The sequence below is a fragment of the Protopterus annectens genome, chromosome 9.part0, assembly GCF_019279795.1.
Source record: "Protopterus annectens isolate FY-2018-M chromosome 9.part0, PAN1.0, whole genome shotgun sequence".
Taxonomy (NCBI): Eukaryota; Metazoa; Chordata; order Ceratodontiformes; family Protopteridae; genus Protopterus; species Protopterus annectens.
In genome coordinates, this window is record NC_056743.1 from 814,850,010 (window position 1) to 814,865,626 (window position 15,617).

General features: G+C 40.1%; 1 protein-coding gene across 3 annotated transcripts in view; it reads right to left on the minus strand.

Annotated features, from left to right (window-relative positions):
* DIP2B (disco interacting protein 2 homolog B) overlaps positions 1 to 15,617 on the minus strand; it is a 2,678,679-nt gene that overhangs the window by 760,657 nt on the left and 1,902,405 nt on the right. For all 3 annotated transcript variants that reach the window (XM_044083475.1, XM_044083472.1, XM_044083474.1), the window contains exon 22: positions 7,223 to 7,337. In XM_044083475.1, the coding sequence (XP_043939410.1) occupies positions 7,223 to 7,337 (115 nt within the window). The remainder of the gene's footprint in view (positions 1 to 7,222; positions 7,338 to 15,617) is intronic.

The window sequence follows — 15,617 nt, forward strand, 5'->3', positions numbered from 1 at the left end:
GTACATGAACCCTGGGATGCACCCCAGAGGGTAGGAGACAGAGAAGTTCCTCTTTAGTTCCAGTCATCTTCCAAACAATGGAGAAGATAAGTTGCTAATGCCTTCATTACTCAAAGATAAGCTGACCACCTTCAAGGACCAAGGGGCCATATGGCCCCTAGCTGCTCTTTAAATGCTTTTGTGTATCGCAATGCTATGAATTATGTTCAGGAATGCAGGAAGAACCCTCAGAATAGTCCCAAAGCAAATGGCTCTCACTGTTCTCCATATTTTTGATGCAAAAAACCGGCACCATCAAATGACAAGACTAATTTAATTTGCTGACATTTGTGGAAGTCATCAGTGCCATGATCCTCCCAAAGATAGTAAAGGCAATGTTGATGTGGGTCCTAGCTGGCAAGCTGATGGTTAAAAGGACACTTAATGACTTACCATGCTGATATTTAGGCATACAAATGTAGAATTTCACTGATGATAACAAGGAGTGTGACTCAATGGTGTAAGAATGGAACAAAAAATATGTAGGGATAAGCTGGTTGTCTTTTGCGATGTACACTCTTATGCAGTGGGTGCATTACATACTGGCATACACTGGTATAATGTTACTGAATTCAAGAACTTGTGTGAAATTCTGCCAAATGTCGATCTGTGGAGAATGGTGACACAATCCAGGACCAGTCAAGGAAAAGCTTTGATGTAAGACCTTTGGTTAACAAATACAGTTTAAAAACACTATAAACATATACAACTAATAATAGGGGACAGTGTTTTCAGTATGTGTTTTTTAACCAACCATAAAATTATATTACTGAATATTTTGGTTCCCATTTAGAAGACAGTAGGGTAAGTAAACAAACCAGTAAAGTCTGAAATGAAAAAGTCCAAAATATATAAAAGAATGAAACTGAAAATGCCAGATGGGCATCAAAAGTCGTATTGTGGTATAGCATTTTGAGGTATAGGAAACTGGTAAAGTTTAAAAATAGTACTGTTGCACATTTGTATGTAGAAAAGTGAACCCCATGTAGCCCTCATGTGGGCTCTTCACACATAGGTGCAAGTGGCTTGTCTCCTACAAACTTTCAAAGAATGTGTGTTTACTTTGTTGTATTATCTGCCCAGGTGTGTTGCTTGCTTTTTCCTGTTAGTGGATTTTACAAAATAATCTGATGACCTCATTACATTTCCAGTATAAAGTAGGTAAGCGCAAACTGCCTGTAACAAAACATATTTTAGAAGAACTACTTCAAAATTTATTTATGATTTTTGAACTAACACAAAATGCATTTTTCATACAAGCAGCTTAGTTTCTGAATTTAGGAGTTAGAGTTGACATTACGGTTGTTTAAAAGACAACTATGCCATACACAACTTTTCTTCATCAAAGAGTGTATTTTCCTCGATACAAAATTATTGCAAATTTGCAACATAAATAAAGCAAAACTTCCCTGTCGCTATGTTTGCCATTTCACTGCCAATTAGCTTCTTGACTGCATGTCATGTAAGATTTATATGAAATTGTGGGATATCTTCTTAGGAGTCTGTCTCTTTGGCACCCACATCATGTGGTTGGTTACATTCAAGATTTCTGATCCAAGAAAAGCCTACATAATAGTGCTTGTTAGTCCTGCCATCTTTCTCTCTTATAGTGACCATAAAACATGGCCAACACATGTTACAGGATTGACTGGCTACAGTTCTTCCAATAATTACTCTGTTTATAAAGTGTGTGTGTGTGCACGCGCATTTTCTTTTTTAAGCTAGACAACTTTTTAATTTTGGAACTCGGAGCATGAATGGAGTTATGATGTTTATTAAAAACATTTGACTGGGCAATTTTCAAAAATAAGTTCAGCATTTACATGCATCTGTACAGAGAATCAGAGATCATGTCTTCTTGCAGGTCCTCATGCCATTTTTTTGGGCGAGGGGGGCATATAAACTAGGGCTGCTTTAGCTGCCAGAAAAAAAGCAGCAAGGAGCCTTTTTTATTGGTTCATGCTACACCAGGTGACTGACGCATGAAGCAGCCAGAAACACTCAAAGTGACTTGCAAGGGAGACCATTATTGTGGGTAAAAGGTTTTTTTTTTTAGAATCTTTGATTTTCACTTTCAGTTAACATGAAGAATGGTATGTTTTAAGCATTTTTGACAGTTAATACTCTGTGTGTGTGTGTGTGTGTGTGTGTGTGTGTGTGTGTGTGTGTGTGTGTGTGTGTATCTAAAAGGAAGTTACACTGTCTTTGACAGCAACAAACAAACATTATTGTGGCCATCGTGAATTTACTCATTCATTTGATCATAATCAGACATTGGAGGCATACACAGTCAATAAAGTAACTGTAACTGATGGTAACATCAGTGTATGTGTGTGGGTGTGGGGGATGGGAAGTGGGTTGTGGAGCATGCATCTGACAAACAAATACATTACTATGGCCATTCTTTGTATGTCCAGTTATTTGATCACCAGACAACTGAGGTGGACACAATTAATTTAGTGGGTGTAAGTGGTGGACACATCTGTGTGGGTATGTGTATGGGGTGGGGGTTGTATTAGGTTACATGTCATTCTTGTGACAGCAACAAGATGGAATATATTACTTTGGCTATTTAATTTGATTACACCAGAAGGCATTAGCAATGTATGCATTCTATCAGGTGGCTGTAATAACTGGGCCCATCCATTCCTGTGCACATATGAATGGGTTGCATGGTATGCATCTGACAGTAGTGAGCTAAAATACATTACTGTGGCCATTATTTATGCACGTACTCATTCATTTAACCATTACCAGACATTGGATGTGTACACAGTCAACTAAGTGTCTATAACTGGGACTGGAGGCAGTATGTACATGAACCTGGCTGATCCCTACTCTCATTTGATCACAGTTGAACAGTCATTGATCTGGCTTGGTTGGGCTAGTGTGTTGAATAAAACATATTGAAATATATTAAATAGGAAGAAAAAAATATAAAAGTCACAGTTATCCATTTGACTGCAATTGAATATCCAAACATCAAGTTTCCCCACCCTCTTGTTACTCAACTAACCCATTTGTTCTTCTTGGTCTACGGACTCTGCTTTCTCAAATTATACTTGCACATGGCTTGGAGGTGAGATTCGAGCAACTAGTGCTAGTGCTTTTTCTAGTTCTAATGCCCTTCCATACATGGGCCTTCATTGGTAGGTTATGCAGTATACTGGGAGCCATTCGAGCACATGCTGATCTCTCCCCCGAACCACAGGGGTGGCCAAATCTTTTCCAGTTCTCCCACAACCAACCCCAGCTTGCCCTCTTTTTTTATGAGCGTTGGCCTCCTGCACAGCTTCATAAGAGAGGCACCAGCATATTCCATCCCTCAGGATAGGCACTATTATCCTTCCTGCCTGTGTAAAGTCACAAGCGATTAAATGAACTTGGGCTGCATGGATCACAGTCAGGGTTTCATTTCTCTACACCCCCAGTGAAGCATTACATATATATGTAGTCAATAAATGGCTAGAATGAATGGGCACTGATGTAGACTGTTAATGAAAGTGACTAGCTCCAGCTGCTGTACGATCACAGGCAAAAAGTCACTCACCTGCTGTATGTAAATGCAGCACCACTCCATTCAATTTATTTTCACCCATTCATTTGGTTCCTGCAACCTCAATTACTTTTAAGTCATCAGCCATCACTGGACATAATCCTATCATGTATCCTAAGTAGTAGGCTTGCATGCAAAAGGCAAGATAGAGCTGCTGTCACAAATGTCCAAGCTGCTGAGACTGGAATGTCAGGAAATGCGACTCTGGTTGACTATGGCAATGTAGGAAGTAGAAGAATCTGCAAAAGGACCTGAAAGCAATGAAGTCATGCTTTTTTTTTTTTGGAAAGGCAATTTAATATCAGCATCTTCTGTGAGTAATAAATACTGCGGTGGTGGTGCTGCGATAGCGTTGTCGCCTCACAGGAAGACGTTGTGCCGTTCGATTATCAGCTAGAGCGTCTTCTGTGTAGAGACATGCGTGAATGGGTGTACCTTCGTTGAAGGTTGTGCGTCAGGGCTGACAAACTCGGCATGTAAAAAATCTACTGCCAATCATTAGCGGACCGGAGTTCCGCTGTGGTGACCCCTAACTGGGAAAAGCCGAAAGACACAAATCTTCTGTGAGTAATAACTACAGTGTATGTAAAATAAGGCTAAAGCACAAGCCTGTGAGACTCACTGAAACTGCTACTGCCACTATGATGATTAGAAATTCTGAGCATAAGCAGCAATTCTGAGTGCTGCTACTCCAATGAGAAACAGAAAATCCTGCAGGAGAGGATATGGCTCTATAATCTCACATTGTGGTGACACACAGTACTCAGGGAAACAGAAGATTTAAGCAGAAAAATTAGCACGTCTGTCTCAGACCATTTTGAGGTTGGAACAAAATACAAAAGTAGTAGTAACTACTTATCATGCATAAGGAAGATTAGTATTACACAGAAATTGAGACAATATTTTATAGGTGTTTTTTTTTTTTTTTTTTTTACTAAAACTGGTCCTTTTGCATACTGGATGTCTGTCTATTTTAATGCAGACACTCAATTCTACAAGGGTGAAGTAAATGAATAAAATTAATGTTCTGAATGTTAGGTTTTCACTATATTAAAATGTTCAGCATCTTGTGCGTCATTTTCAGCTGTTAGTCTTTTAAATATTAGACAAATATTTTGGATGTATGACCACCTAACAATCATCATCATACTGAAGCTTATTTCCTCCTATCCAAATCAATCACAAAACTGTAATAAAAGCAATTGCCACAAATTTATGAAAGCAGAATAATGACATTATATGGCTACAAACATCTGGTAAATAAGTGTCTAGTCCATGTGCACTCCATAAATGACAAGAAAAAATATGGACGAACGTGAGAGAACCACAGTCTTACACTTGAGAAGGTAAGTATTCTCTTGTGCTGGAAGTATAGTCTTCTACTGCTAACTAGCAAGAATGTTTGGCTGCATACGAGTGCTGTTCCTTGCTACAAGTACAATTACCTACAAGAGCTCTCTTTCAGAAGTACTTCATCAAATTGTGGCTTGTAAGCCTTGCTGCACACCATACAGCTCACAGAGTACTCTGCTAAGGGTACTACTTTCAAATGCTTTAGCACAACTCTTAAGACTTTCCTAAATAGATTTCAGGGACAGTCAGCAGATGTTGCAGAAATGGGCAAGTCCTACTGAAGAAAGATGATGGGAGCTGGGAAGGATTTTTATTTTGGAAAATGGACTGAAGTCTGAAATTTTGATAGAAGTGCTGCATGCAAGGAAGGAATTTGCACCATCTAGAAACAGAACTTATATTTGTGATACAGCTGCTTTTTGCTAAAGTGAAATGCTAGGATACATTAAAAGTAGGTTTAGCTAGGGTAACCAGGTACTGTTCACATGTATATTACATAAGAGAATACATTACAAATGCTGCTCAACAGGAAAGTGAAATCATGAAATCAGTGTTTTTCAATGAAAGCCATGGATACATTTTGCTAATCTTTCAATACAGGTGCACAAGTCGTGCTAATGAGCTGCAAGCAAGCTATTCCTTCCTCACAGGAGGTAACTAAAGCCCTCTGTCACTGACAAAAAGGACAGAAGTGTCTGCTGAGCTCTGTTTAGTTGACAAAAGCTTAATAAAAGAGAAACAACCAGTTCACAGCAAGATCTCAATAAATTAATCCAGCTATACAAGTTAAGTCATTCAAGTATTAATCAACCAGCTGTAACCTGCCATATGCTTAGGTCAACATACAGAAATTGGAAACTTGTCCTTTCACTACAGAAAATGAAGGCTTAATATAAAACTTGAACAGCTTATATTAGCATGCCACAAAGTACAATAGTTACATGTAATCAGATACCTCATTTGAATCAATAAAGTTGAATGATTATTTGCCTTGATAAATTCAGTATGAAACACACTCCTACTGTGTTCTCTAGGAAGCTACGAGAAGATGAAACATAAGGTCTATAAGGTATCTACTTCTCTGAAGTACAGGCTAACAAAGTTCGCAGATGGCTGCAAACTAGGAGCCATAATCGAAACTCCTAACGATGTGGACATCCTACAAAAGGGCCTCACTGAGACAGATGCCTGGTGTCAAAGCCATTGTCTCAAGCTCAGTGCCAAAAAGTGCATCGTCATCCCTTTTGGTAAAAACTCTATACCCATGAACTACCACATAGGCGGTAGTCTACTTAACACCAAAAGTGTGATAAGAGACCTTGGGACACAGGTTGACAGTAATCTCTCCTTTAATAATCACACTGCCGCAGTAGTCAGGAAATCCTTCTACGTGGCACACCTCATCACAAAAGGTTTCTCATCCAGGAAAAAAAGAGGTCATTGTTCCCTCTATTCATCACTCATTAGACCCATTATAGAATACAGCGCCGTTTTGGTATGTACCTTACAAGACATCTACAATAACTGGAATGGCCGCAGAAATACCTCACAAAGAGGATTACCGGCCTCAAACAGATGCCCTATGCAGACCGTCTCAAAAAACTCCAGCTTTACTCCGTCGCATATCACCTACTCAGAGGCGATCTCTGCCTAACATACAAAGCTATGTTAAACCCACAGCTGTTGGACATGCTCCACTTAAAGAAATCCCAATCCCTCTGAGCTACATGCTCTAGGGACTTAAACCTTGTCACCACAATAAACAGAACATGCAGGAGGGATAGATTCTTGTCCCAGACACTTCCCATACTCTGGAACATACTACCTATCTATATCAAACAAAGCTCCTCATTAGCACTCTTCAAAAAAAATCTTGATGATTGGATGGGAGATAAGAACTTCACCCTGGAGATCACTTCCGTGGCTCTGCTTGACAGGGGCACATGAAAATAATTTTCTTGGGTGGCGAAAGCCAGGGTACCTTTTTGGCTAGGCTTAATAGTACCTACCTATGAACCTATAAGAAGTGCTGAGACGTTTCAGTTTAGAAATGACTTGAGATATACATGTTAGATAACAGAAGAAAAACAGGCTGGAAGGAAGCACTCAGGTTCACAGTTTCTTCAAGGTTTAATGGCAGAAAATAGTAGATGACTGTAGTAGTCAAACTGTGAACCTCAGTACTTCCTTCCAGCCTGTTGTTCTTCTGTTATTGGTGGTCGTAGTGGTTGGAATCCCCGTTTTTACTACTTTGCTATGCATGTTAGATGTTACCTGCAAAACTCGACTCATCCATTGGAAGCTATCTTCCTCAGAGGCATCTGGTCGCTGCTCTGCTGCTACTACGATCCTCTCATCATAAAAGACAGAAACTGAAAATACTGCTATCCTGTGGGGGGAAAAAACAAAGAAAAATCAAACCACAAGTCATCGACAAACAAATAATTTATGACTATACAGAATGGTGCCAGCTTTGGCCATATGGCAGTGGTGCTTTCATTCAGAAGGCTACATGCTTGAGGTACACAATACTGCACTGACCTTGCATGTACTTCTGATATAATGCTTCAAGACTAACCCAGCAATGATATTACCTTTCACACAAGCTACTGTATCAAGATTCCGTCTGTCTACATCTTTGGCAACAATCCACAAAGAAGTCAGATCTTCTGCATGACTGGTCAAATGCACATGAATATCTGTCAGTCCTGTCAAATGTTTCCCACGTAATAAAAATGTGACTTCAGCAGACCCTCCACGGCTATAACAAAACAAGTCTATCACTGTACCACTGCAACAATACCAGTACTTCAGTATTGTGACCGTATCAAACGCACACAAATTTACATGCCCATGAGACTTCAAAGGTGTTTTGCTTGATAACATATACAGACAGCCTGGATATTTACTCTCTGTTAGCTCTCTGTGTACATCACAGGTCAAGTTCCATCCTTTCTGCAAACATTATATTACCTCAGAGTGTACTAATGGCTGAAATTCAGCAATTATCTTATAAATGCCCCCTCCAATTTCAAATTTAGCAATTATTTTTAAGGCCCCTTCCAATTTCCTAAATAAAATGCACACAATTTGTTTTATCTTTTAGCAACTTCCCCACATTTATAACTAAAACTATAAAACACATCACAGAATTTTGAATGTAAACATAATGCATTTAAAATTCATAATCCTCTTAAACACAGCACTTACCTCAAATTTGATTACTAAGGGGTCAACAAAAATCCCTTTTCAGAGCATTACCTCCTAAATGCACTTCTGCCATTTAATCCTAGTGCCTCCCAATAGTGCCCAGAGATCCCAACCTACCCATCTGACCTATCAATACTCTGAATGTACCTTTATCTATCTTGGCTGTGATCTGTTAATCCTATTAGTGATCTGTGTCAACATACCCCCTTCAAAATGTTTTTGCACCCCCCCATACGACAGAGCTCAATGGCTTCTCTATCTGCACCCAACTGGCTCATTCATGCTACAGCTGCATGAGTGCTATGACCTATTCATTCCTGCCCATGAATCATTCTGAGCTCATCTGCTTGGGGTTAAGAGTCAGGAAGTAGGGAGCAGAACGGAATGCTAATCCCACAAGGCGGCCTATCCTATCCCGTAATGGAGCACCCCACCCCACCCCTGCTGGTGGTTCTGAGCTCCCCTATAGCTAGAAAAGGAAGTATGCCACTGCACACTGAATTTCCACTGATTTATAATGCAACTTGATCTGACACTGTGGGTTCAGTAGACTCGAGCTCCACATGGTAAACACCTAGTGCTCCCACATTTCATTTGTGTCTACTCACAGCCTTCTGAGTCTTAGCAAGATTGCATACCCAAATCATGGACTTTTCTAAACTGGAAATCTATCTTGCAATGCTTAGAGAAAAGTATGGATAAAGGTCTACGTGTTTGCCTCACAAATACCTTGTACCAAGACATGCTTAAAGAAAGAAGTGGATGAATTGACTGCTGTTCTAACATGCTTGTGGATGGCTCTTCCATGCTTCTCATAACAGAATACAAATACACTTTGCTAGCCATTTAGAGCAGATTTACTTTGAAAGTGGTTTACCACATTTCACTGTAGAGAAAAAAAAAACAAAAAGCTGCTCTATAAGAAACTTTTTTTTTTCTTCTGGCTGGATACTAGCTGAAGAGTCTGTGAATGCCTAGTAGATAGAGAACTCCTTCCTCTTTATTTTGTGGGAGTGGCAAGAATACACATTCTTGAATGGTTTATGTGAAATGTCGAAAACCACCCTGAGTCAAGAACAAGAGGTTCACCCTGAGAATGACCCAGTATTTATGAAAAACTGAAAATAGCCCCTTTACAAAGCAGAACCTGTAGTGTTGAGATTCTCTTAGCACAGAGGACTGCCAACTAGACCTGTTTTCAAGACAGGACTTTTAGTGTCAATGGTTCAAATTGGTCCAATGCCTGTTTCTCCAATACCAAGTTGACATTTAAAGGTGGTAATGACTGTCCCTGCTTGGTGGATACCCCCCTCCCCCAAGAAACTTATCCATGAGTTAAGTCATTCACCAGGGACGAATGTCTTGTAAGGCATGTAGTAATGACAGTAACATGCACTTTAATGGTAGAATATAAGCTTGCTAATTAAAAAAAAATTCTAAAAAGTCAGATAACCAGAGACATCCCCCTTCACACTTGCAAAGGTTCTTTTTTTTCTTTTCACTTCATGGAGAATCTTCCCCATTTTACCAGACATGACTTCTATATGATAAAATACACAGTCATGCTCACTTCATTTGGCAACTCTTCTGACGAGAAGAATAAAGGTCAAATCATGGCAGCATGAGTTCCTTCAGATTCAGATGCGCCAGGGACCCTGACTGATGAATAAGTAGGTCTAGTTTCATGGGAAAGAAGCAGGGAGGCTCCTTTGCTTCCTGTAGTACTACATATCATAAAAAAGTGATGTCTGGACTACATCTGGGGTTATCAGAATCACTACTTTAGTCCCTTTGTCCTTACACACTACTACAAGACCTTCAAAATTAACAAAGTGGAGGATATGCACACAGAAACAGGTTCTTCTTAAGGGAAAAAAAAAAGCATTCACATTCAAGGTTATACCATCAAAAGGTCTTGAGTAGTAATCCGGTAAGCTGTTGACTTACTGAGTGAGCAAACAATTTGATGTCTGTACCTCCTAACTGTCCATTTAGAAACTAAATATCTAATTTTTCAGCTGGCAATTGTAGTTCCCAAAGATAAGTGCTGCTCAGAATGTCTAGGATCCTGCTAACTGCCAAGGAGATGGGTACTACCTTAGGTGTAATGGCTGCTTATATCATCAGATCCCAGTCACAGGGAATACGATTGCCTGACATTATTTTATTCATACACCACTTCACTGTCGTACGTAATAATATCCCCAGCTTCTACAGAATGTCCTGAGGGTCAAAATGATCACCGACATCTCAGTTAAGTTGATGTGGAGTTCCACTTCCTGTGAACACTCTGAGATCCTAAATGGGACCCTCAGACACTGTCCAATGTACCTGTCATTAAGAGACTACACTTGGGTGGTGAGAACAGAAGGCCTTCATTCATCCAGACTTGTATCACTTAAGTGAACTTTTGTATAGATACATGGTAGCACCACTATGGTTCTGTCTAGATAGCATGATTGTTGATCTCTCAGAGTCCACGTATCACTGGATCTATCTCAAATGAAGTCATACCAAAGTGCCATAAGAAAGACTAATGCAATGAAATTGAGAGCCCTGAGGAATTCCATCACCAAAATGATAAGGGTATGAATCTGCAGGAGGAGAAAAAACTTAATGGTGGTGCCTGAGACCAGACTCAACTTGGGTTGTCTGAGGGAGAAACACAAGTTATGAAAATAATGTACGATAACTGCTAGACTCTCCTAAATTACCTGTTCTGTTGGGCCTAAGGAAGCAATCATCATAACAGGAACTGTACGCAAGGTGTTGCTGTCACCAGGTATATGATGACGATCCAGGTACTTATAAACAGCCTAAAGAACAGGAGGTAAATTGGAAATGGTGGTTCTCTACGGTGAACATTAGAAATTTGTGGCACACTTTGCATACTAGACTGTAGAGGTATGCACTCTTCATTAACAAAACGTTAGGTATGATGGGTGGGAGGAAGGACTGCAGGTTAAAGATTTTGAACACGGGTGTTTTCAAAGAGATTAAGCCTTCAGCCTCCAAGGGCCAGTTTTTTTTTTTCTGGCAGGGGGACCAGGGAAAAGTCTTCAGTAAAAACTGGATCCCTCTTCTTCTCAGGGGACTACCTGCATGGACCCTTGGAACAGCAGCTGCTTGATGACAGAGAAAGCCAGTTCTACCTAGTCCTGTGGAATGAGCAGCATCTCCAAAAAGTGGGATGGATCTTTACATTTCCATAACTGATGCTGGTCATCACACAGCCGTTCCAAATTATGCTTTCTCAGCTGTTCCTGAACTAGCTTAACCTGCTCCCTAGTCAAGAGTGGGATGGGGGAATGGGCTACTGGGAAGGACAGAGAGGATTTCTGACCGAGTCATATCTAACTAGAAGGGCTGGCTTAGCTGATTCTCTCACACCTACCCAAGTTGCTCTTTGTTTGCCCTGACATTTCTGATTTTTAAGCACTTTTTTGCTCCCGGCCTATTGGCTTATAACTGAAAGTTTCAAGCTTTGAAGGAAAATTCCATCTATACACCAGTGGTACAACAATAAGCTGCTTCACCCTTCCCCTATTCTCTACATCACCCTCCACTTTCTTGAAAATGTTTCAGTGTTTTCAAAGAAGGAATGGATTCTTATTAGGAGGAGTGATCAGCAGACCCCTGTAATGCCTTCCTGTACTGGGTAGATTCTCAGCCTTGCATGGTGTCTTAAGCAAAACTCCACAGCAGCTGTAGTGTAAGCTGAATTCTGGAAAAGGCAAGGACTCATTTTAGTTCTGCAAGCTAGAGCCTCTATTTATCTTGGGACTTCCCTTCTGATAAATGGCCATAAGTAGCTACAATTAATTACCCTAAAGTCTGGTGTAGCCAACATATACAGATTTTCTTCAAATACATCTAGAACCCTATTTTCCCCATCATTAGGGAATGTACTAAGGCCTGCAACCAGTTTGGAGCCTTGAACTGCATTCAGATAGCTACTAATGGGATCTGCATTTTTGTACAAGCACTGGCAAGCTTAATGGGACTTCCTGAAGACTGGCAGTTGGGAAATGACTTACAGCAAAGCCACGGAAAAAAAAAAGTATCTTTAAACTCTTGTGGAGTTATGTTCCTCTACTCCAAAAGGTTGAAATATCTCTTTTGGTACCTTTCATTTCCTAAGTATCCTTCTTATGTTATTAAAAGATGAGAAAACACTAACAAAAAAAAAGAATGAGTGAGAAGGTCACACAGAAAAAACAATCAGTAAAAACTAAATGCAAACTCCAGCCAAGCTGGAACTTCCAATGAGTGACTTCTCAAACCTCTTGAATCAGAGGCATGTAGGTTATATGCAAATGACCCTTATGAACACCAGGTTCAATTTTCAATTGCCAATTGGCTGAAACACCTGGTGCTCATAATGGTCATTTGCATATATCCTATATGCCTCTGATTCAAGGAGTTTGAGAGGTCACACATTTGAAGTTCCGGCTTGGCTGGAGTTTTCATTTTGTTTTTACTGATTGTTTTTTTGTTTTTTCTGTGTGACCTTCTCACTCATTGTTTTAGTTTATTTGGGATATTTAGTAGTCACACTAATGATAATGGCCATCAGATGGGTATAACAGCCCTGTATTTCTTATACTTAGACAAACACTCTGCTTGTGCTGTGCTGACGAGGTCATAACAAGGCCGAAATATGCATATCCACAGCTAGTGGGGTTTGGCTTTATTGGCCTGAAACTTTCCATTAAAATGACAAAACAACTCATGGGCATTCAGAATTGCCAATTGGCTTAAACACCTGGTGTTCATAAGGGTCATTTGCATATATCCTACGTGCCTCTGATTCAAGAGGTTTGAGAGGTCACTCATTGGAAGTTCCAGCTTGGCTGGAATTTTCATTTAGTTTTTACTGATTGATCTTTCAATAAGATGAAAATTTCACCTTCAAAGGACACACTTTCTAGGGAAGAGCTACACAAGGTAAGTTAAGACTTGAACAGTGAGGAATAAAACTGTGCAGGTGATATGTGCTGTAGACTTAGTCTTCCTCTTCCTGTGAGGTGTCTGACTCCTTGTTAGAAGTTTCTCTTTTTTCATTTAGCAGGTTTGGAAAAAAAGATGGCAGTGAAGCACCCTGTACTGCTGACTGTAACAATCAGGCCTGACTGAGATGTCTGTGCTTACAAATACACTAAAACTGAGGAAGTATAATACAGAAGTGCACATGGCTCCTGTTACAGAGACCTACAAATTTCCTTATGTAACTTAGCACACTGTGCGGATTTGTTTATCCTAGGTTCATTCATGTTCTAAGGCCAGAGGAAGCCTGCATTGCCTTATCCACATTACACTAATGGCTTTGACAAACTTATGTAAGCGACTTCTGCAGTACTGACCCTTTGGTACTCACTCCAGAAAGACAACTTTGCCCAGCTTCAAAAGAGTTGAAAGCAGGCTGATAAGAAAATCAGATGCCATCAACAGGACCTGGAGTACCTGTTGTGACATCCTTGGGCCTACAGGGAAAAAAGTTAAATGGTCTTCTACTCTTCAAGATCCTTCTTGAGGATTCTTTCTACTTCAACTTCCGTGTGGTGCTGATCATTACCTTATGTGGCAGACATTCCAATTAAGATAGCAATGATTGTTCAGAAGCTTCCTTAGCATATTACATTTTTATACATTAGCCATAATGACACACTGGTCTTCCTGAAAAAAAAAATATGTGGCTATTCTAACCAAAACAGGATCTTGTTGCTAAAGTCACAGATGATTTTCAGGTCTGCACAAGTCCTGCCAGAAAACAAATACAGTTTCCCCTTGTTTCTGATTTTTTATGCTTCACCTGCTGATAATCAAGCCTCTTGCCTTCAGTCAAGCTCAATTACTCCCGATGTCCAGCATATTCTCTAGAGAAGGCAAAACCTCATACAGACAGCCTCAAATGTGTTGCATGCCAGGCACTGGAGCATTAAGGGCATATTTACTTCAACTTGCCCATTCACTAGGCAGGGAGCAGTGGAAAATCTGCATCACCATAGGGACCATAATCCCCTCCTGTTGCAGGCACACATTCCAGTTCACTCATGATGAAAGCTACTGCCAAAGCAGCTTGCTGGTCGAAAGCTTGCCCTGTCGGCACTGCCTCTTGCAGCACTACTCCTCCCTCTCATGGACTGTGCAGTGGATGAACCCAAACTACCTGCTGCCTCTCAGGATAGCATGCCATGCATTCCCTGTCAGTTCTATCAAGTGCCTCAGACACTAATTAATTTCATATCACCAGGGAAGTAGTCAGATCTTTATACCTCTATGCCACTGGTGTGGGCTCAGTTTCCCTTGAAATTTCACCAGCAGGGACTTCCAACAGGGCTGCACACTGAGCTGTAGCTTGAGTAGAGCTCTTCCTGTGTGAAAACTGAGAAATTGTTAAAAGGAAAAACAGTAAAAGTTACCAATTTGTGTGAAACTCATTTACTGGTTAGCAATTAGACTGTCTGGATGTCAGCAAAGAAGGCCAAAAATACAGCTTTGATGGGCCATGATAATATCCCAGGATGTCTCCTAAATAAACACAAATATGACTTGTCAGGGCCACTGGTGTAACTATTCAACCACAGCCCCCACACAGGCTTCATGCCATGCAAATGGAAGACTGCAACAGCCACCCTCTGCACAATTGCAGAGCACTAGTGGATCTGGGAACTACAGAGGCATTAGTCTGACTAGTCTCATATACAAAGCCATGGAAAGAATCATCATAGAAATGATTAAAAATCACATAGGAAACCAGCTTCCAAGATGGCTGCACACTAATCAACACCTTAATTTCAGCTCTTCCATTGTGAAAAAGAAAATGAGAAACAAGAAGTTTTAACTCTGCCAGTTGTAGTATACTCAGTTACTGGCTGGTAAGTAAGCTTTCTGGATGCCAGCAAAGAAGAAACTTATACAACCCTAAATTAAATCAACTAGAAAAGTGAAGAGAAAATACTGATTGGGAAGAATACTGCAGCTGCTCAGCAAGATGCAGTTCAAGCATCAGCTTTGGTGCAAGATATGGCATCTAGTAATCTAGAAGAAAAACAAATCAAATGTACTCAGAGATGATTAAAATAAATGAAACACTGAAGGAGTATATCAACTCAAATAACAAAAGGCTGGAAAAAATGGAAGATGCTTTAAACAGCTACTCAGACGAACTAAAAATACTGTAAAACTCAAAGGTTGAAATGAAGAAAAATGTGGCTGAGTATAAGACTACTGAAGAAGAGCCGTTTAAAATGGTAATATTAGAGGACAGACCATGCAGGAAAAACTTCAGATTTTCTGCTGTACCAGTGAAACTGGAAGGAAAAGACTGTATTAAGTTTATGAAAGCACAAATAAGCATCTGGACTCGTGCTGCAGTGTAGGATTTGTTAATTAATAAAGGGCACATTGTGTGTATGCTCCAAATTTAGCCAACAGAAAGCAAATAAGACCTGTAGTA